Raw genomic sequence first — 27,119 nt, forward strand, 5'->3', positions numbered from 1 at the left:
TGGGTCTGAAATGAGATTAAGTTGTTAGCCCAATAGTCACTAGCTGAAAAGTACTGGTTAGCTGGGATTTAAACCCAAATCTGTCTTATTTTTCAAGTTTTTATTGGGGCAAAATAAAAATCTCAAATTGAGTTTCTTGTGCTCTATTATATTCTTCCAACCACTCCTTTTAGTTTTGATGCATCTTTTTTCTCGTGCCGCCTTCACTCTCTTCTGATTTATAGTCATTCTCTTTCTGTCCATACCAAAGATCCGTTTACCACCCTAATTGGTTTTCCTCTTGATGCTTTGGACTTTTATTTTTTATTTTTTCCAGAATTTATTTATTTATTTATTGATGCTTTGGACATTTAGTAGAAACTATGCTGTTTACCTAGAAAGACCAAAGCATTTCCTTGTTTAAGTTAAGTGGACATGACTGTCTACTTAAATTTCACTTTTACTCTTTTGTTAGCCTAATTGATCTGTTCAGTGGACTGGTTTCCAGAAAAGAAAAGTTAGATATCTGTTATGAGTCAGGTAAGGAATTTTGTACATTAGCTAGGATAGCATTGAAGGGCAAATGGCATACATCCAAGAGATAAGGGCCATTTCAGCCAGTGTACAAGTTCATCAGATATAGAGACAATATCAAATTATGATATTGAGTTGTTACAAAAGTTTGCCACCTAGTAAATTACTTCTCTGTGTATTGATTAACTTGTGCATAAAACTTCTGTTGAGAAATTCCAAATGGACTCCAGACATTTGGGGCAAAAAAAAATTATGATTACTTAAAATTTACTGTTTTAGAGAGTTATTTGGCTTAGTATGTGATCTTTCTTGTTAACAACAAGCCTTTAAACAGCTTATTGGAAGGATTTCTCTTGCTAAATTTATTTCAGTTTATAGTCTTATATAATTGATCACTTATTTAGAAATACACTTAAAATCAATGATCAAGTAGTCTTCAGGGACAAAAGCCACAAGTGTCAGGAAGCTATTACTTCTATTTCCTTATTGCTTAACCAATCTACAATGGTAACTCCCTCTTGTTTTCCCTTTTCTCCTTCTCCTCCCTCAGGCTTTTGCCCCCCTCCTCCCCTTTTTTTTTTTAACCAGAAAAGACTTTAGGCCCTTTTTTCACCTGTTTTTTCCTAAAAGTTTATTTATTTATTTAAGCAATCTCTACACCCAGTGTGGGACTTGAACTAATGACCCGGAGATCAAGAGTTGCATGCTCTTCCTACTGAATCAGCCAAGCGCCTCCACGTGATTTTTTTTTCTTTTTTTTTTTTTTTTGTGGGTCTCATGATGCCCAAACTAGCCTTCAACTGTGTTTTCCTAAAACAGCTCAGCTTAAGACTTTGCATTCATTTTTACTTAAGTAATAGGGAAGAGGGTCTGCCTTTGTCAATAAATTTACAGTGGGCTTTCCATGTTAACAAAATAAGATTCTTTAATTCATGTATTAGATTGTTGTTAGTCATCTGCTGTACATCTAGTGCTGGGCTAGAAAGATGCTGTTGAGACAAATTACACATGGTTTCTGCCCTTGAGCGCCCAGTGGAGGGTAGAGAAGATCAGACTGCAGAGTGATAAGTTCCATCATAGTGGTGTGCACACACTACAGGAACAAAGAAGGACTTCTTCTCACCTGGACTTTTGATGGGGGTGAGGGCAGAGGATGTTGTCAGAGCAGCCTTTCTGGAGGAAGTTTGGACTGAACTGAAATAGGAATTACAAGGTGGAGGAAGGGGTGGCCCTCTGGGAAAAGGGAACAGCATATGAAAAAGCACAGAGGTAAGAGAGCAGGTGCCTAGCCTGAATGGCTTGATTAGGGAAGAATAGGATATGTGAGGAAGAGGAACTAGTGGGATTTGAGTCTGAAGTGGTTGGCAGCCATCAAATAAAAAAGTGTTTTGTATGTTATACTCAGGTGGATTCTAAAAGTAACAAAGAAGTATAAGCTCCCAGGTGACATAGTAGGGTTTGTGTTCTGGATCAGCCTAGAAACTGCAGTGTACTCCTAAAAGAGTAAGTGATCCCCAGCAAAGATAATTAGAGGCCACTGATGGTCTCTCTAAAACTTTTCGAGCATTAATTTTGAATTAAAGGGTTTACATGTTAAGATAATGTAATAATAGAAGGGTGACATGAATTAGTTCTTCTATCCTCTCTTATTAAGAAAACATTTTGCCTGTTAGTATAACACACAGACTTAGGTGACTAAAATTAGAGACTAAAATTAAAGCCAACATTTGGTGCTGGACCTCTTAAGGGATCTGGTGTTAGGTCAAACAAACCTATTGGGCCTCCTGAATGCCAGGCACTGTCCTAGAGCTCAGGGTGGAATTGTGAATGACTTAGGCATCTAGAGTCTGGTGGAAGGACAGACTAATATGCAAATACGTTCGGATACTTGTGTATTAGGTTCCTTTACATACATTTTCGCTTGCCATCTTATATCTTTGAAGTATGGTTGAGGAAATCAAAGGTAATAGAGTTCCCCCCCCAACATTATTGAGATATAATTGACCTATAACATTGTGTGAGTACACTATACAGTGTGATGATTTGATATACATATATATTGCAAAATATTTACCACAATAAGGTAAGTTAACACATCCTTCATCCCATGTAAGTATCATTTTGCTGGTGGTGTTATGGTGAAAATATTAAAATTCTACTAAGAGAAGTTTTTAACTTAGTCAAGATCATATCATGATGAATGGTACATAGCTACAATTCAATATTCAGCATACCTAACTCCCCAATTTTTTCCATTCAGCACCCCCCCCCCCCCATATATACTGCTTCCCTGACAAGGCAATGCATATATATTTTTGACCCTGGTGTAGTTTTCTTCTCTTCTCTTAATTCTTTCCAACACAACCTAAACAAATATTGAGGAGCCTTGAAGGATCAAGTCATTGGTGGATGAAAGTGCAGACTTTGGAGGTGCCTGTCTGGCTCAGTCAGAAAAGCATATGACTCTTGATCTTGAGGTCACAAGTTCCAGCCCCAGCTTGGGTGCAGAGATTATTAAAACAAACAAACAAATTAACAAATAAAAAAAACTTAAAAAAAATTGCAGGCTTTAGAGTCATAATGTCTGGATTTAAATCCCAGCTCTGGGTGGGCTTCCTGCTAGGTGGGAAGCTTGCTTCTGCCTCTCCTACTCCCCCTGCTTGTGTTCCTGTTCTCCTTGTCTCTCTGTCAAATGAATGAATACAATCTTAAAAAAAAAAATCCCAGCTCTGTCACTAATCTAAGCCTACTTCATGGAGTCACTTTTATGAGATAATGTTGCTAAAGCATTTAAAACAATGAAAGCACAGAAAAGACTTCAATAAAGACTTCCGTTAGTTGTTAAAATCATCTTTGGAATAGCAACCCATCTTTTTTCCAAACATTCAGTACATTTTATTAAAATGAATTTAAATCAGCCTATTCTTATTTAAATTAACCTTAAAGAAATGTTTACCTAGCATGCATATTTGAAATATGACCTCTTATTTAGGGGATCAATGAGTGGCCTTGTTATTATAAACAAAAACCTAAGAAAAATATGCCTATGAAAGAAACATAAAGACACTTAAAAACTCTATCATTATTGAAAATTTTGGAAGAGTTAACAGAATAGTGTAATGACCTCACTCATACCTATCTCATACCCACCCAGATAATCATCTAGGCCAATCCTGCCTCCTCCATACCTACATCCACTTGCTTTGCCCCTGTATTATTTTGAAATAAAATCCAGACATAATATCATTTCATCCAGGAATATTTCAGCAAGTATTTCTAAAATACAAGGCTTCTCTTATGGTTCTTAAATAATCACAAAGCTTTTATTAGATATAGTCAGCAAAATGCTTTCTTTATGACTGAGGGGAGATCCTTTTTTCTTTTTAAGCTAAATCTAGAGACTTGATCATTTTTTTGGGTGAAGTAATGAAAATTGGTAGCTTTTTTGGTGGTTGTTTCTGACATGCTAAGTACTTCATATAGCCCAACTGAAGATGAAAACTAACAGAAGGACAACTTAAATTGTTTGGGTAGAGTTGGGTACAGACTATTGTCCAGTTTTTACATATGAGTAAACTGACTCAAAGAAATGATTTGTCAATGCAGTCATATAAACAGCAATTTGAAAGTGCTGAAATCCATCATTTGAATCACGCTCATTCTATAAAAATTTACTGAGTTCAAGAAACTTGCTATTTATATTTCTTTATAAATGCCTATGACCCACATTATTTTTATAGTAAGGACATTCTTCTCTTTGATTACCTAATTTCTTTTATCTTTTGTTGTCTTAGAATTTAAAGTACTTTCCCCCTCCCTTGCTCTACCCTAGTTTTTAGCTGGTGGAGTGATGACTTCAGGGTAACAGAGGTGCAGTTTTGGTCTCCAGCAGAGGGTCAGTTGCAATGATGAAAACAACTCAGGCGAATGGTCTATTGATAGTAGAACTTTTCATTATAAAAAGTCCTTTTCAAATTCCAGGATATTGGTTGCTTAGTCACTGAAGAGTCTGTCCTACCATTCACTAGCACCCCGGGTGTCTGAGCAGACCTGGTGAAGAATGTACTTCTCATTTTGAAAGAGAAAAAAGGATAGAGAAGCTGCCTCAAACATTGTATCACCTAAGTCAAACATTCTATACATTATATACAGTTGATATAAGACATTAGTCTTTTAGACTATACTGTAACACACAAATAATTTTCATTTTGAGTGGTGCCATCTTGGACCACAGCCACAAATCTTTTAATATAAGTTAAAATGGGCATTGATCAAAGCACATTGCTTTCCTGGTCTCTGTGGGTGAGTTAAATTGTTTTAATGTGTCAAAACTGATGCTGCCAACAAAATATCCCAGTGTACCTACCTTCTTTATTACCCTTCTTTCATTTTTAAGCCCTTCAACCTCAAAATTTGCCCTGAAGTTTTATATACTGTCCACTCAACAGCGAGCAGAAATGATAGTGCTGATGAAATCTGTCTTTGATACTGGTTCAGTTATGTATCTGGAATGTTTATTCCCCTGGGCTTTCCAACCGAGGGAACCCAGCATGAACTCCTACTTTGGAAAATATCTGAGTGGGCAGACTCGTTTGCCACATTGCCCTCATTGTCTGTCTTTGTTTATTCAGCTGAAAAGCTGTACTTGTCTCTTATACAGCCAGGCATGAATCTCAAGGTCTCAGATGCTGTTAAAATGGGTAGAAAAATTGTTTGGGGGAGGGAACGAATGAAAATTATTATTACATTATTGTTATATTGAAAATTATTATTATATTGACATAATGTGCAATGAAGGTGCTGTCTTATGGAAGGGCATAATGACTTTCGGTGGTTATAAAATACAGCTCTGAGAACAGTTTTATGGTTCTGTTTTATTAGGGTCTTTGATTTTCTGTGATTTCCCCCACCTTTTGGATAAGAGACATTGATTATTTATCAGTCAATATGATTTGGTTTTGCTACAATAGAAAACTAGGTTTTTGGGGCATAAGCATACCTTTGGACCCAAGTAATGATAAATTTCCTGTCGTCATAGTATCATGTACATGCTCTTGGCATTTATTTTTCTGGCTATCTTTATCTTTCAACATGATTATTTTAGCAGGCTACTAAAGGACTCTTTGCCTTAGTTCTTTCCCAGTCCATTCTTTCCACTGTAGTCCAAGTTATGTTTGTAAAATGAATATCTGGGGGCACCTGGGTGGTTGAGTTTGTTGAGCATCAGACTCTTGATTTCAACTCAGGTCATGATCTCAGAGTTCTGAGATCGAGCCCTGCATCAGGCTCTGTGCTCAGCAGGGAGTCTGCTTGAGATTCTCTCTTCCTCTGCCCCTACTCCTTCCCCAGGAATGCTCTTTCTCTCTAAAATAAATAAATATTTAAAACAAATAAAAAATAAAATATAGATATGATCATGTCATTCTATCTTGTTTAAAATTCTTCCATGGGTACTTAAATGCCCTTGACCTGTCACTACTCTGGCCACCTATTCTATGCCTATGCCACAGTGAATTTTTCTCTATTCTCTGTGGTACTACGCTGTCTTAACCTCTAGGTCATTACATATCCTGCCCCCTTAAATTTGGGATATTCTTCCCCTTTACTCTTAGCTTGGCTAAATCTCTTCTACATTTTTGTGTGCCTTTTTAGATTTCTTCCTTTGGAAAGACTTAATTAGGTGTTTTTCTCCGTACAAACACACATACCATGTTTCCCATAACACTGTATGCAGATTTCCATTTTACTACTTATCACAGTATATTGCTCTTTTGTTTTTCTCTCTGCTATAAGACTATAAGCTGTATGAGGTCAGGGACCATAGTTTTCTTCTACATTGTTGTATCTCTGGCATCTAGAAACTATATTCCCCATTTCTGGTACCATACTATTTTGTAGAATGAGTGAATTAATCATTATGTGCCTTGCCAAGATTCTCTTCTTTTTTTTTTTTTAATTTTTTAAAAAATATTTTTATTTATTTACTTGATAGACAGAGAGAGATCACAAGTAGGCAGAGAGGCAGGCAGAGAGAGAGGGGGAAGCAAGCTCCCCGCTGAGCAGAGAGCCCGATGTGGGGCTCGATCCCAGGACCTTGAGATCATGACCTGAGCTGAAGGCAGAGGCTTAAACCACTAAGCCACCCAGGCACCCCCAAGATTCTCTTCTTTAGCAACCTCAGAGAAGAATTAGGGTTCTCTGTTTTCATGTTCTTGGTATTTTTCTTCCCATCTTTTAGTCCTGTTCATTCATTCATTCATTTTTTAGAGAGGCAGCAGGGGGCAGGAGCAGTAGGAAGGGGCAGAGGGAAAGGGGGAGAAAGAATCTTAAGCAGGCTCCATGCCCATTATGATCTCATGACCCTGAGATCATGACCTGAGCTGAAATCAAGAGTCAGACATAACCAACTGAGCCACCCTGGTGCCCCACATTCATTATTTATTCATTCAGTTACTCAACAAAACATTGCTTTGAACCTTTTAAAGCTCTTAACCTTGCCCAGAAGCATGTGAAAAGAACATGTCAAAGGAAAACTAATGCATACACTTACCATATGCTTCTTTCGTCCATTCTACCATTCCCCATATGCATGCTTACAGTTTCTCCTCCTCTCCCCTACCCCTGCCATGTTTCCCTTCCCTACACTGGGTTTTCTCCTTACCATTGAACTACCTTTTAACATTCTAAGTATTTAACTTGTTTGTATTTCTCCCCGCTACTAAGATATAAGGTCCATGAGGGTGTGAATTTTTGTCTTTTTTTAATTGATTGCTGTATCCCCAGCACCTGATACAATGTTGGGCACATGGTAGACTGATGCATATATTTGCTGACTGAATGAATAAATTCATGCCCATGGAGGTGCATTTTTTTTTCTACTTTACCTTTTCAGTGCCTCTGATGAAGTCCTGCTTATAAAACTGTGCTATTTATATTCTTTCTTTCATTTCTTGACGTTACATTTAGTCCTGTTTTGGGGCCATAGTTTTGGCTGCCCAGGCAAAGATTCTGTTTGTCCATTTTATTGCCTTCAGTAGCCATCACTCCACTTACATCTGACCTCTTCATCTCCAACTAGTATCTGAAGCCCAAGAAACATGTCTGTGTGTGTTGGGAAAGGGTGAGCATGCATTCAGGGATAAGTCAGATGTAAAACCTGTTCTTCTGGAACCTAGATTGGACGAGTAGATAAATACCCATAGTACAAGGTTGAGTAAGATAATATTTATTAATGAGAAATGTTAATTAATGGGGAGAAACTATGTCTCATAAAAATTATGAAATATATCAAGCTTTCAGAAAAGCTTACAGAAAGTGAACACTCTCTGTATACCTGCCTTACAACTTTATAATATCTGAGTTTTCTCCCACATTCACTTTGGATTCTTTTTTCATTTTGAAATAAAACTACTAGGTATGATTAAAGCCTCAAGTGTTTCTCCTTTATCCTGTTTTCTTCTTTCCCTATTCAGATGTAACCACCGTTCTGAATGTGGTCCCATACATTTAAGAAAGCTTATACACACATGCATACACACACACACACACACACACACACACATAAATATAGTGCTGTTTCAATGTTTTGGCATTTTTTTTTAAAGATTTTATTTATTTATTTGACAGAGAGAGATCACAAGTAGGCAGAGAGGCAGGCAGAGAGAGAGAGAAAGAGGGAAGCAGGCTCCCTGCTGAGCAGAGAGCCCCATGCGGGACTTGATCCCGGGACCCTGAGATCATGACCTGAGCCGAAGGCAATGGCTTAACCCACTGAGCCACCCAGGCGCCCCAATGTTTTGGCATCTTATCTTGCTGTTCTCCCTCAGCAATTTTTTTGAGATTTATCTTTGTTCGTTCATGTAACTCTGAATGTATTCATTTTCTTATTGAGAGTCACTTCAAATAATGTTACAGTGAACATCCTTGCACATGTCTCTGTCTTCAATATGGGAGACTTTCTCTAGGGTAATGCTCCTCAACTGATGTGCATAGGAATCATCTGAGTACATTGTTAAAATGTAAATTCTGATTCAGTTGGTTTGAGGTGGGTCTGAGAATCTGTATTTCTCTTAAGTTCTCAGGTAATGCAGACTCATGAACACACACTGGGTTCCTAGGCACTACTAGGTTGTAGCACATCATTATTCTTCTAGATATTGCCACATTATTATGTAAAGACCTTATACAAGTTTGTGTTTCCATAAAGACCGTGTGAGATATTTGGTTGTTCCAGGAATAGCCTCTTTTATATGACCACCTAAATTTAATCTGTTATCATTCTCTCCTTAAAATTAGATAGATATTTGGGAAGGGAAATATTAAAAAATAAAGAAAAATTACTTCAGTAGATAGCTTACTTTCAACATTTCTTAGGAATTGATCTAAATTACATATATAGTTTTTAGTTAAAATATTTTATAAAAATTCACCTGTTTCTGGGACACCTGGGTGGCTCAGTTGGTTGAGTGGCTGCCTTCGGCTCAGGTCATAATCCCAGCGTCCTGGGATTGAGTCCCGCATCGGGCTCCTTGCTCGGCGGGGAGCCTGCTTCTCCCTCTGCCTCTGCCTGCCACTCTTGTTTGCCTGTGCTCGCTCTCTCGCTCTCTCTCTCTCTGACAAATTTTTTTTAAAAAATCTAAAATAAAAAAAATTAAAAAAAAATTCACCTGTCTCCTTTTAAACAGTCACTCTATTTATCATTGTCAACCCAGATGGAGCTCTTACTCTAGAATGAACTATCCCAGTTGCTGAAAGGGAAAGAACTGTGTGTCAGGCCCTGTGCTACATTGTTTCATCTCCACAGTTGTCCATGCTCACATTTAAGTGGTAGAGCCAATGTCTGTGGTCTGGTCTTTCTGGCTTCAAGGGGTATATGGGAAATTACTTTACTACTCTTAGCTTCAGTTATCTGTAAAAAGGGGGTAGACCAGACAATCAGATTCCTAAGTCCCAGCATTTAACATTTCCTAGCTCATTTGGTAAAGTAAGAAATATATACAAACATTCTCATCTTGCATTCTGATTTCTCCCCCTTCATTTCCCCCTTCCTTCTCCTAATGTCCTCCCTGCTATTTATTATGTTCCACAAATAAGTGAAACCATATGATAATTGATTTTCTCTGCTTGACTTATTTTGCTTAGCATAATCTCCTCTAGTCCTGTCCATGTTGATGCAAAAGTTGGGTATTCGTCCTTTCTGATGGCTGAGTATTATTCTGCCGTGTATATGGACCACATCATCTTTATCCATTTGTCTGTTGAAGAGCATCTGGGTTCTCTCCACAGTTTGCATATTGTGGACATTGCTGCACATTGGACATTGGGGTGCACATGGCCCTTCTTTTCACTACATCTGCTATCTTTGGGATAAATACCCAGTAGTGCAATTGCTGGATCTTAGGGACACCCTCACTTTTTAAGGCTGAATAATATTCCATTGTATGTATATCCCACATTTTGTTTATCCATTCAACCATCAATGGACCTTTCAGTAGCTTCCACATGTTGGCTATTATGAATAATGCTCTAATCAGAGGTTTAAAAATGTACAAGGCTCTGCTTTCAATTCCTTTGGATATTATACCCAGAAGTGTGATGAATGGGTCATATGGCAGTTACATTGCTATAGGAAACTCTATACTGTTTCCTATAGTGATTGCCCCAATTTACAATCCAGCCAACAGTGTGGTGAAAGCTTTTAAAGGTATAGAAGGTGGTGAATGGGATGCCTGAAATCAGAAGTGAAGGAGGAATAGGTAAATTCCACTAGAGTGGTGGTAAATTTCACTTTTCTGTTTCTCTCTCTTGCCCTCTTTTTAAAAGATTTTATTTATTTATTTGACAGACAGAGATTACAAGTAGGCAAGAGAGGCAGGCAGGAAGAAAGGAGAGGAGATGTGGGGCTCGATCCCAGGACCCCGGGAATCATGACCTGAGCCGAAAGCAGAGGCTTTAACCCACTGAGCCACCCAGGCACCCCTCACTTTTCTGTTTCTCTTAGATATTTTGGCTAGTGTTGTTTGTTTCTCCAAGACTATTACTTTAGGAGTGGAGGAGGGAGTCAAAGTATTTCTTTTTCGATTTGTTATTAACCACTGGTCCCTGAGAACTTATGAGACTGCTAACCGCCACTAGTGCCTTGGGAATGATTAGGGGAAGTCTGAGCGTTGTGTTTTGTATTGTTTGCGAACTTAACATCTTGGTGCTTCCAAATTCTCATTAAAATAAATAAATAAATAAATAAAAAGCCTCCCAATGTATTTTAGCACTGACTTCTGGCCATTTCTGTTTTCTTTTGAACATCCTTTTGGGGAGAGAGAGAGAGAGAGAGAGAGAGTGTGTGTGTGTGTGTGTGTGTGTAAACGGGGTTTGATTAGGTTCCTCTAACAGCCTGAACAAAATCAGGAGTGAGTTGTGGAGTTGGAAAAGGGGTTTCTCCTCTCTCATGCCCATAAGGTTTTTGAATTTGAAGTGTCACCCAAATGCTTAGTCATGATGATAAAGCAAAGAACTTCACAGCTTCCAGTGTAGAACAATGTTTATACTGTATAAGTGTTTGATAATAGTGAAGAGTGGCAGGAGAGTGGGAAGAATTTGTCAACATGTTTTGAGGAGTAAGAGGATTAGATAGGGCATACAAAGTAACATAGCCCACTTCCAGTTTCAAAAGAAGAAAGTACTTCTTTTAAGTGTCCTTTGAAAGAACTCAAGGCTCAGCTATTTCACTTGGCTCTTAACTCCAAATCTATTAAACTTTTCGCAGACAACTGTAGACAGGTATATTTTCTGCTTTGCAGTGTTTATTTATTTAAAAAGCAAACAGATTTAGTTTCACTGTACGATATACAGACAGGTATCTGTATGTCCGCAGGAGCAATCTTTACTAGTGACAGTGCCCAGATTTAGATTTTCCTGTTGGACAGCTGCAGTTGATTATCTGTAAATCTGCCACCTCCAGTCTTCTCCCCCTGGTCCCTTCTTCACACATCCCTTCTGTTAAAGGTGATCTAATCTCAGTTGGACATCAGTGGCCTTCTGACTTTGGGGAAATTCCTTACTTTCCCTGTGCTTCCATTTTCTTCTTTTATCCCACTATCACCTGACCTACCTTAGAGATAGGACCTTTGAATACTTTAAATGTTTGTGCATGTAAAGTACATAAAACAGTGCCTGGCATAGACTGAGTCAATACATAAGTAAGCACTAAGTAGTGGACTGGAGATCATTACTGTTGTCATTATTGTTATTTTTGTGTTTGTTGTTTTTACTTCTGAAGCCTCCCTCTGGCCACGTCATTACTGTGCTCAAGAATTTTCCATATTTCCCTTTTGCTTATAGCAAACTTTTTAGGTACATCAGAATCACTTTTGAAGCTTGTAAAAAAATGCATATTCCTGAGCGCCCCCCCCCCATTCAATATGTGTATCATGGGACCCAGGAATCAGCATTTCACTATGCTCCCCAGGTGATTCTGAAGCAGGTGGCACTGATTTGGAGAATTGTTCCATGCAGGATAAAGTGCCCAAGTATAACTTTCTAGTAGGTATTTTTTTCTCCTATTTCTCCCTGTCAGTCTTTGTTGCAACCATAATAAGTAGATTTTCTCTCTACTTACATGTCCGTACATATCCCATGTATTTTCCCAAGATGGCATGGCATAATTTTGTAATCAAATACATATTTATTCCTAATAATCCACAAACCATCCACTTAATAATATGTTTAAAAATTGGCTGGGATGAATGTTAAACTGTAATATGTGCGGCCAACCTTCTTTTATTGGAAATTAGGAACAATTTCTAAGTTAAATCCTGGGTACCTTAGGACAGTATATTTAAGTTGACCTTTTCTCTTGCTCTCTCTGTGCTCCTTTTCTCCAAACTAATTTTCCAGGTATTACAATGAGCAAATAGTGCTAGCCTTTAAGTTGCTCAGCTGTGCTCTGTAAATAGACACACTAAGACAAATCTAATCCCAACCTCAGAAGCAATCGGCAGCAGTTGAAATTAAAGCTCTCCTCTTTTTCTTGTCCTTTGTGTTCTATTGCTACAAAATTAAGGCATTAATGGCATTATGTAGGGTAATTTGAGTGCATTTAGAGATCTCTGATGGTCCCTGTTCTCAATTCTTGCAGTCTGTAGTAACATCTAAGGATGCTACTTTGCTAAAAAGGTGGCTTATGATAAAAACATAGGATGGGGAAAGAGAAGGCCCTATCCTAGGTGTTTTTTGTTTTTTGTTTTTTGTTTTTTGCCTTGTCTCGGGTACTTCTTAGAACATCCTCGTAAGTTAGGTATCATTACCCCAATTTTATAAAAAATCTTTACAAAGAGGGCATGAGTTTTAAAATCATAAACATTGGTTTCAGTATTTGAACCCAGGTCCCTTGACTTCAGATTTTAAGTTGCACAAATCCATTTCCTGTATTTGCTCCTCCCTCCTCCCCACCTCCCCTTAAACTGAAAGATACTGTGAACATTTTCTAAATAAAAAAGTTCATATAAATTCAAAGTTTGATTGAGCAGTTATTCTTTCAGGGCATATAGACAGTATTTGGCCAATTCTTGCAGTACATTCTCAATTTGATAATAGCCAGAAAGAATAAAATGTCCTTCCAAAAAAGTAAATAATAACTCTTACTAAATGACAAAATTGATTTTTAAAAAGAAGCCTTGGAAAATGCAAACAAATAGGAAAACGGTGGCACAAAAAGAATTTTTTTTTTCTTTTAACTTATGTTCAGGTAGCAGTTTTGTAGTTCAGCATGGTCTGTATCCAGAATTTAGAGACATACTGGAGATACTAACTAACAGTATTATTTTAGCAGTGAGATTGTATTTAAATAAAATAAACTGGTCCCAAATACAAAATCATGAGTGTATGTTGTAGCTCTGAACAATATATTAAGACTCGGTGACCAAAAGCAAATGCAAGGTGTCCTAAGTCTCCCGCTGAGAATTATTTCTGTAGCTTGAGCAGCTGTTTTCCCCCATCCTACTGTTTGCTAATCATCTGAATTGATGTCACCAGCTTACAAAGAAAACAGACTGGAGGGAAAAAAAACAAAAAACAAAAAATACCCCACCTAACTGCATTTAACAGTAGTAGGTGGAATTTCGATTTCTCTTTCTTGTTTTTGCCCTTCCCTCCTTCCCTTTTTTTAAAGGAAGAAAGTTCTGTGGTGAAGTGGAATGAGGAAGAACTCTAGAATAAGAGAAACCTGGGTCTGAATGCTGTCTCACCATGTACAGTAACTCTGTGGTCTTGGGCAGTAACTTTGTTTCTCTGAGTTCTTGTTTCCCCAATTTATAAGTACTCCTTGCAAGGTTGTTGGGAAGCAAAGTGTTCATTCAAGTCAAATGTGTGACTGATAAAGCCTGAGACATTGTAGGTAATAGTAAGTGGTAATTGCTTTTCTTATAATTAATAATAAGGCTCACCTAGGGATTAAGATAATCAGTTGTGTGAAATGTTTTTCTCTATTTTCCCAACAAACTGTTGTGGTTGAGGAAACTCAGAGCTGTATCTATTGATAGCCAGGTAAGATATGACCTTCAGTGGAAGACCACCATGTAATTTAAAATAGAAGTCTTGGTCGAAGGCAGAGGCTTAAAAAAAAAAAAAAAAATAAAATAAAATAGAAGTCTTACTCAAAATAATCAAGGCAAAAACCACTGGAAATAATGAGAGTTCATCAAAATGACTATGTATATGTCTCCAAAAAACACAAAGTTAATAAGTATTTCTAGCTAATAGCTAATTAGAAGAGATAATGGGAAAAAAGTCATACTAATACTGCCACTACTACCATGAATGATAAAAAGTTTGGGAATAATGTCATCAAGATATGTATGAAACTCATATACATATATTTTTAAGTTATAAAATTTTGCTGAGAGATACAGAGGAAGGCTGAGTACATGGAAAGGCATTTGGTAGTTGTGAATTTAAATTTATAAGAAATGGCCAGATTGTTTTGTAAGCATTCCTATTAGTAACATGGAATAGTTCCAGTTGCTCAGCACTGTTATTAGTACTGGGTACTGGCAGTTTCTTAAAATTTAGTCATTCTATTAAGTGTGTAGTAGTATGTCATTATGGTTTCAATTTGCATTTTCCTAATGAAAGATGTTGAGCATCTTTTCAAGTGTTTGTTATACATACATCTTCTTTGGTGAAGTATCTGTTCAGACCTTTTACCCATTTAAAAATTGTGAGTTTTTTTACTGTTAAGTTTTGAGAGTTCTTTGTATATTCTTGACACAAGTCCTGTGACGGAAAGGTGATTTGCAAATATTCTCCCAGTTGGTGACTGTTTTCATTCTCTTAGTAGTTTTGTGTGGAGTGAAAGTTTAAAATTTTAATAAAGTTCAATTTATAAATTTTCCTTTTATGGATTTTGCTTTTGGTGTTGTATTTAAAAGTTCTTTGCCCAGTCCGAGGTTAATCACATTTGCTCCTGTGTTTTCTTCTAGAGGTGTTGTAGTTTTACATTTTACATTTGATGCTGTGATCTGTTTTGAGTTAATTTTTGAACAAGGTGTGAGGTTAGGTCAAGGTTCAGCCTTTTGCATAGGGACACCAACTGTTGCAACACCATTTATTGAAAAAACGATCCTTTCCCCTTGAATTTCTTTTGTACCTTGTCGAAAACTAGTTGATAATATTTATGAGGGTCTTTTCCTGGGCTGTTTTGACCATTGACCTTTGTATCTTTTCTTTCAACAATAACACATTGTCTTGATTATTATAGTTTTGAAGTAAGTCTTGAAATTACTGAAAGTCTTCCAACTTTATTCTTCTTTGGCTGTTCAAGTTTCTTAACTTTTTTTTTTTTTTTTTAAGTTTCTTAACTTTTTAAAAAATTTATTTTAGAGTTAATTTGTGAATACCTACCAAAAAATCCTGACGGAATTTTGATTGGGATTCACAGAATCTATAGATTTAATTGTTATGTTGTGTCTCTCTATTTATTTAAGTCTTTTTAATGTTTTTTCCCCTTCAGTGTCTTATAGTTTTTAGCATAAAGATCATATATATATTATGCTAGTTTTATTGCTAAGTATTTCATAAAGGCAGATGATAAGAATTATCTACATTTTATAGATTGAGACACTGAAACTCAGAGCAGTTAGACTTGTTTTTTTGTTTTTTTTTTTTAAGATTTTATTTATTTGACAGAGAGAGAGAGATCACAAGTAGGCAGAGAGGTGGTGGGGAGCAGGCTCCCCACTGAGCAGAGAACCCAATGAGGGGCTTGATTCCAGGACCTGAGCCAAAGGCAGAGGCTTAACCCACTGAACCACCCAGGCACCCCAGCAGTTAGACTTACTAAAGGTCATGGAGCTGGTTAATTGGCAGTAAATTCTGATTGTAAGATGTCCTGGGTCTGCCTAGTGCTTTTTTGTACTTGTTTTGATAGAAGTTTCTCATAGTGAAAAGACATGGATTTTGGAGTTCTTTAGCTTGGGTTACAATCTGTTCAGTACTGGTTGGTTGTGTGGTTGTTTCATTTCCCTAAGTCTTATGTTCCTTCTTCAAGACACCTACCTCGCAGGATTGTGGTGAAGACTGAGGGATGTGTACATGTGAAATTTTTAGTGTGGTGTTGGATATACACGTAGTGTATGCTCTGTAACTGGTCATATCATCTTGGTTATTAGTAGTAGTGAAAGCTTGTTGTGACAACCTTTCCCAGAAATTGTCATTTTGTCTCATTAATTTGATGAATTGTCTTTGAATTGTGGAAAACTGTCAGTGAGCCAGAGGCAAGCACTAACAAAATGGTCCTTAAATGTGAGGCAGAAAGTTTTCTACAGAACCTGTGCCAAGCATCAGGGAAATACAAATCAAACCACAATGAGATACCACCTCACACCAGTCAGAATGGCTAAAATTAACAAGTCAGGAAATGACAGATGCTGGTGAGGATGCGGAGAAAGGGGAACCCTCCTACACTATTGGTGGGAAAGCAAGCTGGTGCAACCACTCTGGAAAACAGCATGGAGGTTCCTCAAAAAGTTGAAAATAGAACTACCCTATGACCCAGCAATTGCACTACTGGGTATTTACCCTAAAGATACAAATGTAGTGATCCGAAGGGGCACATGCACCTGAATGTCTACAATAGCCAAACTATGGAAAGAACCTAGATGTCCATCAACAGATGAATGGATAAAGAAGATGTGGTATATATATACAATGGAGTACTATGCAGCCATCAAAAGAAATGAAATCTTGCCATTTGCGACAACGTGGATGGAACTAAGGGTATCATGCTTAGTGAAATAAGACAATTGGAGAAAGACAACTATCATATGATCTCCCTGACATGAGGAAGTGGAGATTTAATGTGGAGGGTTTGGGGGGTAGGAGAAGAATAAATGAAGCAAGATGGGATCAAGAGGAGACAAACCATAAGTGACTCTTAATGTCACAAAACAAACTGAGGGTTGCTGGGGGGAGGGGGGGAGGGGGGTCGGGAGAGGGTGGTGGGGTTATGGACATTGGGGAGGGTATGTGCTATGGTGAGTGCTGTGAAGTGTGTAAACCTGGTGATTCACAGACCTGTACCCCTGGGGATAAAAATACATTATATGTTTATAAAAAATAAAAAAATAAAGATAACAACAACAACAACAACAAAACCTGTGCCATGGTTACCCACTTTTTTCCCATGTGTCTACCATAAAGTAGAAGAAATGTTTTGTGATAGTGAATTATGACCAGGAATTTCAATGGATACATTTTTATTTTAAAAGGTAAAGCTTAAAGCTTTTCTTTAAAAGTAGTGGCTTTAAAACTTTCCACATTTCCGTGAAGTCTGATTTAATGCAAAAAAACTCATCAGCTTTAATATTGAGTTTCCCAGTTTTGCAAAGATTTGTGATCCTACCTTGGCATAACATAAATATGGAATGTAATTTGAGTATCAGTGTTATGCTAGAGTAAGATCTTTTATAAAAATAAAAATTCTGTGTTGATAATTCCTTTTCTCCAGAATGAGGCCTTTCCAAGATTTCTTTACTCTAAAGCTACAAAGATGGAATATGGGCCTAATAAAAAGTACATTTTGAAATAAATACACCATTTTTATTTTGAAATAAATTATTTATTTTGAAATAAATACACCCTATACTTTGGAAATCAGGCCTGTAGTAAAGACAATATTATTTGTTGTTGTTGTTTTGTATTCTTTTGATGTATAGACAGAATTTGAATTAAGTATTCCCACTATTGATTCTGACAACTATTTTTCTATTTCTTTCTGATTTGAAAATCAAGAGATATGTTATTTTTGTAGATATTATCCTAGGTTTGTGGAAAAGACAGACTGGGTAGATTCGAAGTCATTATACTTACATGTATTTCCCTGGTGTTTATTTAAATAGAGTAGTGTTTTTAATGATGAATCTCAAAGGAAAAGAAACAGTTGTGTATGAAAAAGGAATTCGAATCCTATACCTCTTTATCTTATTTTTTCTTTTTCTTTTTCATTTTATATGGGAGCAATTATAACCAAAGACTTAAGTTGGAGCCAAAGGAAAAAGATTCTACTTCTTTTAAATAACATTTTATTTATTTATTTTGTTATCAGTTGATTAATTAATCTATTTTGAAATTATTTTATTTTTTAAATTTATTTATTTGACAGAGAGACACACAGCAAGAGAAGGAACATAAGCAGGGGGAGTGGAAGAGGGAGAGGGAGAAGCAGGCTTCCCGACTAGCAGGGAGCATCCTGTGGGGCTTGATCCCAGGACTCTGGGATCATGACCTGAGCTGAAAGCAGAGCTTAACCACTGAGACACCCAGGTGCCCCTAATTAATCTATTTTAAAGAAATAAAGAGCACATGTATATGTGAGAACTGGAGTGGGGGGTGAAGGGAAGGGGCAGAGGCAGAGGGAGGGAGGGAATTTCAAGGAGGCTATGCTGCACTCAGAGCAGATCCTGACACTAGGCTCGATTTTAAGACCCTGAGATTAGCACCTGAGCCAAAATTAAAAGTTGGATCTCAACTGACTGAGCACCCGGGTATGCCAGTTAAATAGCATTTTAAATCCTAAAACGTTCCACAACTTTTTAAAAACATTTTATTTTATTTTATTTTTTAAAGATTTTATTTATTTATTTGACAGAGATCACAAGTAGGCAGAAAGGCAGGCAGAGAGAGAGGGGGAAGCAGGCTCCTTGCTGAGCAGAGAGCCCGATGAGGGGCTCAATCCCAGGACCGTGAGATCATGACCTAAGCCAAAGGTAGAGGCTTAATCCACTGAGCCATCCAGGCGCCCCATTCCACAACTTTTTGGCAGTAATCAACTGAAGCATTCATCAGTTCTTGCTATCTTAATTATAACATTAGCTTTGCAAAAGGGTTCAATTATTAGTTGGGCCCCATGTGATTTAATGTCACAGTCCAGCTAAAGTAGTTGCTTATGGGACACCAAGGCTTCTTGTAAAATCTAAGAATGTAGGAAAAAAAACCCAAAAGAAATGAAAAAAAACGAACAAACAAAAGAAAACAGAGTCTAGTAAAACCTCATTGCTTTAAAAAAAAAAAAACTTTTGTGTTTTTTAAATTTACATCCAAAAAATTTTATTCATATGGTATTCAGTTCTATTAATGTTTAAAATTTTGGCATTAAGATTAAGTGCTGAGCCTTGATACATTTTAAATACATGTCTTCTAGCTTTTGCTACTTTGACATTGAACAGAAGACACATCAGTAAATATTATAGTACATTTTTTTATCTCTTCTGAATATGGGGAAGAATGAAAAGTTTTAGAATAGCCTAGAGCAGATTTTTTTAAAAAAATATTCTTAATAGATAATTTTTTTATTCTTCCAATATCTGAAGATATTGAAAACAAGAGTGAAATCTTTGTTAAAGGAATGAAAAGGAGTCGGAAATTGAGTTTTGCAAAGGTATTTCCACAATTTTGCAAGAGGCAATAGATAGAATTCAGGCTATATTCCTGAACCAGATTCCTCTGAGTGTTCTGTGTTAGTTATATTTATGAATATTTTTCCAGCATCTGTGCATAAATGCAATACTTGCTTTGTAATCATTTTAGTTCAGTAACAGTGGTCTTATCAATGAACACTTCTTTGTTCTCTGACATTTGCATCATGAATTGATAGGGGACATATTTTTTCATTTTCTTATTCAGATCTTTCATTTACTGCTTTTATAGTTCTTTTTTTATCTGCAAAGCCTGACAGAAAAGGTACAAAAGGTTGTATCAAATTGTTTGAGTCTCCAGACCTCATAGTTAATTACAACATTCAGAAAGGACTTCAAAAAGAGACAGGGAGAGAAAACACATTAATTGGGACATAGTATCACAATTAATAAATTTCTAAAAACTACCATCAAAGTAGCTGCAGATACCAAAACACAATTAAAATTCTCTAGAAGATACGGTGAACTTTTTTACTGAGTGACATGAGGTGGTTAAGGGCTGGATTCAGAAAGAAGACTACCAGGTATATGAGAATAAGTCTTTAGTATGTTTAGGGAGACAATCTCTTACCAGTACGGGTGTTTGTGCACAAAGGCAGTGGAGAGTTTATGGGGCTTCTAAACAAAGTTACTCTGTATTTATTTTTCATTGCTAAAAATATTCATCTTCCTGGACCTTGGTAAGGAATGTTTGAAAAAGTTCAGTATTTGATTTAAATGCAATGATTACTTTGGATACTATTACTACAAAATCATAATGTATGTTTGAATTCTCAGAGAAGAATGCCAAGTTATTGTCTCTTCTCTGGGCCTTTGTATTTCTATTTTCAAATAAGTTTGGCACCAGATTTTAGTTTCTTATTCTTCCTTAGCATTCAAGTCATTGCTCCTCAAAGTATTTCATTGCTTTTCAGAAGTCAAACAAAAAGAAAATATATTGCCAAAGATTGCCATCTCTCTGCTAACATTTATGTTACTTTCCTCTAATTATTTCTCTGTAGAGCTTTCCCAAGAATCACAGGGCATTGAAAGAAAACCCACAGCTCAAATGATGGAGAATTTACTTCATATGTACTCTCAGGCAGCCAAATGAGATTTTTGGCATTTCATCCAGACTTGTCTGGGATTAGTTTTTGTGTCCTCTTCGTATTGTTTCCCATTAACACCCATACTAGTGACTTGCCATCAGTCATGTCACTGACTCCTTTGTGCTGCTTTGCTAAGATTCTACCTCATTAAAAAGTCGGCACTTCATCTCTTGTTCTTGACTGTAGGTCCCTCCCACTGCTTCTATCATTTGAAATTCCTTTCTTCTTCATATTGCCAGCCTCCTAGTAAATTGCATGGTTTCTGCATTAACTTCTGTCTGGTTCTATATGAATGTCAAGAACTGTGAAGGCTCTGAGTTTTTACTCTACTTACAAGCTAACAAGTTATCCTGATACAATTTATTGGATATTCATAGTGCTTTACATTTATCACTGTTGCTCATACTATTCATTTAACTTGGGTCATTTCATTTGAGGTCAGTCACTTGGACAGGGCCTCAGATTCTGAGCTCCAAACAGAAAAGACGCATATGTCCCCTGGCATTTGGTATGCTTTGGTTTAACTTCCTTTCCTTTGGTTAATTTGGGGAGGAATGTTAACACGATAGTGTATTTTGTCTCCATAAATCAACCCCCTTCCTGGCATGAGGGTCGTCCCTCTTGCTGAAATATTTGCGATGTATTCCACTACTGCTAGGATGATTAGTACAAGGGGCATATAATGAATAAATGCTCTTTTTCATCCTCCCTAAAACCACATCCACAGCCCTTCTCTTTTCATCATTGTATTTGTAGGCACCTATATCGTTAATATATGAAGCTCAGGATACATATTATACCCCTTATTTTCTTCCTAGATAACCTACAACTTGGATTTCTGAATGTTGGGACACTAACTCCATTTCCTAAACATTGTCAAAAACCACCATGGTAATAAACCCAACCCCAGGCTTTCTTGTCCACAGGGTATAACAAAGTGGCCTATGAATCTGACATCTGAATTGTTGTTTATGTTATCTAGTATCTCTTTCTTCCAGCTGTTCTACTACTTCTCACAATACCCCAGACTACCTCCAGCTTAGGGGTTGGGGCTGAGTGTAATAGGTACTATATTATGCCCTGTTTACAGAAGAGAAAAGGAAGGCACAGGAGGGTGGTTAACTTCTCTAAGGTCATAAAGTTAGTAATGAGAGTTGGACTTCAACCTATAGCTGTCTGCCTTGATGACTGTACTCATAACTGCTTCACTTGACTGCCTCTTCAAATTATTGGCATATAAGAGTTATAGGTAGTAGATGTTGTTACAGATTCACACTAGGGATGATAGAATTAGAGTTTGAGGAGGAGTAAGTTTCAGCTGATTCTTGAAATAGGGGATAGGTTTGAATATGTGAAGAGTAGAGAGCATTTCAAGGAGGACAGAATGAGCAAATGTCCAAAGATGAGGCCAAAAAGAATATGTTTAGAGGATATTGAAGAGATTGACTAGGCTTTATAGAAGTATAAATAGCTAATTAACTTGATTAGTACTGAAGTATATCCATTAGAACTTTATTTAAAAAAAACAAATTTTTTTCTTCAAAGTTTTTAGATTAATTGTGTTATTGAAAATACTTATCTAATTGATTGGGAACACTGATCCAGGTTTCAGATGGAAGTACATTAGTAAGGAGATAACAGAATAAAATTCTCAGTCTTAGACTTTTTTCTTAATCTGTTCATTTTGCTTCAGCTAGTTCTGCCCACACCAACATAATTTGGTCAGTTTAATTTGTGATGAAATTGGTCCAACAGGAGGAATTGGATGTATGTTGAAATTCTTCCAGATTCGGAAGAAAAATGTTATTTTAAGCATTCTGGTCATTTTTGGTAGAGTGTAGGTTTTACCATGAAGTTGTCACTGGCAACTTTTCAGACCACTAAACATGGCTTCCTTATTTACAAAAACCACACACACACACACACACACGCATGCACACACACCAAACACTAGAAATAATGAGAAAAAAAAGTAACTCTGTCAAAGAAATGTCATGCTTACATAGGCTAGTGAAAATAAGAACGTTAACTGTGTTGAGAAAGTTTACTGATAACTTTCCTAATTTGGAGTTTAAGAAATCTTGAAGTCTTCTCTGAGATTTGTAACTAATTTACCCCTCATACTTGAATTATGCATAAAGTAAATCACTCACCGATATATGTATATTCATGCATTTGATCTATTTACAGATTAGAAGAGATGGAAAGAGCAGGGAGATAAGCTGACCCCAAAGGTTAGGAACTGAAGAAGAGTGGGAGGTATGGATTGTATGGGCACAGTCAAGTGGGAATTTCTTTGTGGAATCATTTGCTTTGACTAGTATGGATAAACAGCTTGTGATGACATTAGGAATCTCAATTTCCTTTTCCAGACTAGAGAAGCAAATGCATTTATAACATTGTATTTAAGACCTATTAAGACCCTGGATTTGCAGTTATTCAGTAACTTTTTAAAAAATCATCAAAAATGGCATTAAAGATTTATTTTTCCAAGCTACATTTTTATCAGTATAATGCCTTATCTCAGAAGTATACTCAGATGTATATGCCTTATACTCAGAAGTATAATTTATGCTAGATTTGGCGGGGTGGAGGACTTGTTAAACCTAGATTTGTGGCTATTTTGGAATTGGGGCTATTCCTAAACTGTGTACAAGGTTTTATTTTATCTGCAGTTGACTTTACTTATTTTTCACATGCTCACAATAATTTGTGTTGATACTGTGTCAAACCATGTTGAAAATACTTTCTTGGTAAAATGAGTATAAACAATAGCAAAAACCAAATTCAAGCTGACCTTTAAATACATCTACATTTAAAGGCTAAAGCCAAGGACTTCAAAATATTTTCATCCAAAGAACTCTTTGAAATGTAGCTAAAGGAAAGTTCTTTTTCTAAATCTTAAAACTTAGGAAAGATATTCAAACTGTGATTGGTTTTAGCCCACTGATCAAAATGACGGTGTAAACTTTCTCATCTGGGATTTATTGTTCATCCTTTCCTTAAAGTTTCAACTCTCCATGAATTCTTTCCAGGGAAGAGTATATTAGCTTATGATTCCAGCTCTAGCATAATTTTGTCTGACGTGAATAAGTGACCGCAGTAAACCATTTGAGCTTTAGACTTGTGCTGCTATACAATGCGAGTATTCATTATTTAACATGTTGCCATTTCCAGCATGTGATCTCAGTGCCATGTAGGTAAGAATAGGTCTTTAGAGGTTTCCAGTCCAGAAAAACTGAATGGTATACAGGATTTCCCTCATTCTCCCCACCCCCCTCTATGGGAGTGTATAGTGTAGGAGGCTAGAAGATAAAGATTACTGGCAAGGACATTGAGAATATTAGCTTCATAATTATGAGTGATGTATGGTTTTACATTCTTGACTGTTTATATTTCCCGTGTTCAATAAATGGGACAGCAAGTGAATTTGAACCCAAATTCATGTTTTTCCATCCTTATAAAATTGTCATGAATACTTATTAGGAAAAATAAAATAGCATTCATTTTATTAAGAAAGCATTAAATCTTAGCTACTGATGTCTCTTCTCTTCTCTCCTTTATAGAATATGCATGTAACTGCTCTGTGGTGGGAAGCCTAGATGTGAATCGCTGCAACCAGACCACAGGGCAGTGTGAGTGTCTGCCACCTTATCAAGGGCTCCACTGTGACACCTGCAGGGAGGGCTTTTACCCGAATCACACTTCTGGGCTCTGTCTGCCATGTGACTGTAGTCCACAGGGAGCCCTCAGCGCGCTCTGCAGCAGGTAAGCAGCAGAGGGTGGAGGTGAGGCTATTTTTTCAAGAAAGAGAAAAGGCTCTTGTTCTCAAGGACCAGAGTGGTTTAAATAAAGGGGGAAGGGAGGCATCGATTTATAAAATATTTCATATACTTGTATCTCCTCACTTTGTGTACTTAATATCAAAATTTAAAAGCCTCTAATTTGCTGATCTAGTTCTTCAAAAGCACCTGGTCACCAATTTTGCTTTGTGATAATTTTTCTAAATTTCATGGAAAAAATTATTGAGAAAGCAATCTCCTCTTGGAAGTGATAACTTCCTGGCATTTCCAGTGGAAACGTTCTTGTTGTTTATTCACATGCCATTGGATTTTCAGAAAACTTACTCCTTGCTTTATTTTGTCTCTTATCCAAATGCCAGAACTGTTTCTTTGCACATCTGAGGCTTAAAGTTGGTAATATCCTAATTTCTCTAACTTTTGGGGAGAAGACTGGTTTCACCAACACAGTTTGGGGAACCAAAACTTGATTAAGTAGGAATTACCTGGAAATTACCTTTAAAATAGTACGTTATTTGGAGACTATTTAATGTTGTAAAACAGTGTCCCACCATCTGAGGATTTGCCTTCTACTACATTGAAAGTAATTATTCTTTGACCTTGTATGAGGCACCTAGCTTTTTGTGAACCCCAAATCAAAAAGCTGAAAAGACAGTGTTATGTGATGATAAAAACATAAGCTTTACAATTAGGCTAACTTGGGTATAGATCCAAGATCTTTTGCCACTTGGAGCTTTGTGCTTTCAGCAAGTTATTTCATTTTTCTGAGCCTCGCTTTCTCCTCAAGTTCATTGTGAAGGTTAAATGGATAAATGCACGTAAAATGCCTAACACACATCACACAATACATTCTGGTTTGTTTTAATGTCAAAGGAATACTGTTGGCTTAAATGAAGGAATAGTTTTGAAGAACTTTTAGCTCTTTGGTAGAAGTCTCTTTATACAAGCAGTAGTTATCTTGGATGCTTTATAAATCATACTATACACATGATATGCAATATTGTATCATATCATACCTCTATTAAAAATATGGATGTGAACTTGATTAAGAAGTTTATAATTTTAGGTGCCTGGGTGGCTCAATTGGTTAAGTGCCTGCATTCAGTGCAGGTCATAATCCCTGGGTCCTGGGATTGAGTTCCACATTGAGCTCCCTGCTGAGATGGAAGTCTGCTTCTCCCTTTCCTTCTGCGCCCAAACCCCACGCATGCTTTCTCTCTCTAGCTTGCTGTCTCTCAAATAAATAAATAAAACTGTAAAAAGCAAAGAGAAGTTTATAATGCAACCATAATCAATGTTTATGATGATTGATACTTTTAGAGAGTTATTTGTTTTAATCTTTGGAACTCTATTTACATGGGTTTTTATTTTTTTATTTTTTTATTTTTTTAAGATTTTATTTATTTATTTGACAGAGAGAGAGAGAGAGATCACAAGTAGGCAGAGAGGCAGACAGAGAGGGGGAAACAGGCTCCCTGCTGAGCAGAGAGCCCGATGCGGGGCTCGATCCCAGGACCCTGAGATCATGACCTGAGCTGAAGGCAGAGGCTTAACCCACTGAGCCACCCAGGCGCCCCAACATGGGTTTTTAAATCACAGGTAAACTAAGTGGCAGAGGAAGAAGTCTCAGTTAGGATTCTAAGCCCAGTGTCCCTATCACCATGTCCTGCAGCTTCTGTAATGAGAAAACTGATAATCATTCTGTTATTGGAGACTGAGAATATAGTAGTTGCTTATCATTGCTCCCTTTGCTCCCATGTTTTTATGGGAGCAAAATAAAAACATGCCTGCACAAGCTATCCTTAGAAGGTTCAACTTTCTTACCATTTTACAAGATGAGATTTGGATAAGTTTGCTCATTCTAATATCTAATGGCATGATACCGCTTCCTTTAGAATGCGATTCTACAAACACATTGTTTTTCTTGAGAACCTTGGAGACATAAAACAGTGTTTACTTCTAGGCCAAACTGCTTTATTAGAAGAGAAAGAAATAAGGGGAGCATTGAGAGGGAGTTTTAAAAGTTGGAGAGGAGGAAAAAACAGTAATTTTAAAATTCATGTAGTATCTTGCTGTGTCCATTGATCTTTTACAGATTATTTCTTTTTAAAAAATATTTATTTATTTTAGACACACAGAGAGAGGTGGCATGTGAGTGGGGGGGGGGGAGTGACAGGGGAAAGAATCTTCAGGCCAGCTCTCTGCTGAGCATGGAGCCCTACAAGGGGCTCGGTCGATCCTGCCACCCATGAGATCGTGACCTGAACTGAAACCAAGAGTTGGATGCTTAAGTGGATGAGCCCTATAAATTATTTTGTAATTTATAGGCAGCCCTATAAATTATTTCTGATTTTTTCCCCCGACAGTTAATGCCATTAAGTGACATAGGCTAAACACTGTTCTGAAAATAGGTCGTAACTAGAGAATAGTGGAAAAGTGCATTGGACTAGTAACTCAAAGATCCAGGGCTGGGGTCGGTAAGCTACAGCCGTGAACCAAATCCAGCCTGCTGCTGCTTTTGTAAGTAAAGTGTCATTGGGATGCAGGTGTACTCCCTTGTTTATATATCATCTGTGATGGCTTTTGTGCTGCCGTGGCAGAGTTGACTCATTGCAGCAGAGACTGTGTGGCCTGCAAACGTAACGTATTTACTGTCTGGGTCTTTAAGAAAAAGTTTGCCAACCCCTGGTTTAGAGTTCCAGTCCTAGTAGATATTGCCGGGTAACCATGTAGCTTTGGGAAAGTCACTTTAC

General features: G+C 37.0%; 1 protein-coding gene across 1 annotated transcript in view; it reads left to right on the forward strand.

Annotated features, from left to right (window-relative positions):
• MEGF9 (multiple EGF like domains 9) overlaps positions 1 to 27,119 on the forward strand; it is a 90,547-nt gene that overhangs the window by 17,263 nt on the left and 46,165 nt on the right. Inside the window, exon 2 of the mRNA XM_059141626.1 lies at positions 24,133 to 24,334. Within this exon, the coding sequence (XP_058997609.1) occupies positions 24,133 to 24,334 (202 nt within the window). The remainder of the gene's footprint in view (positions 1 to 24,132; positions 24,335 to 27,119) is intronic.

This window comes from Mustela lutreola, chromosome 12, assembly GCF_030435805.1.
Source record: "Mustela lutreola isolate mMusLut2 chromosome 12, mMusLut2.pri, whole genome shotgun sequence".
In the NCBI taxonomy this organism is placed as follows: domain Eukaryota; kingdom Metazoa; phylum Chordata; class Mammalia; order Carnivora; family Mustelidae; genus Mustela; species Mustela lutreola.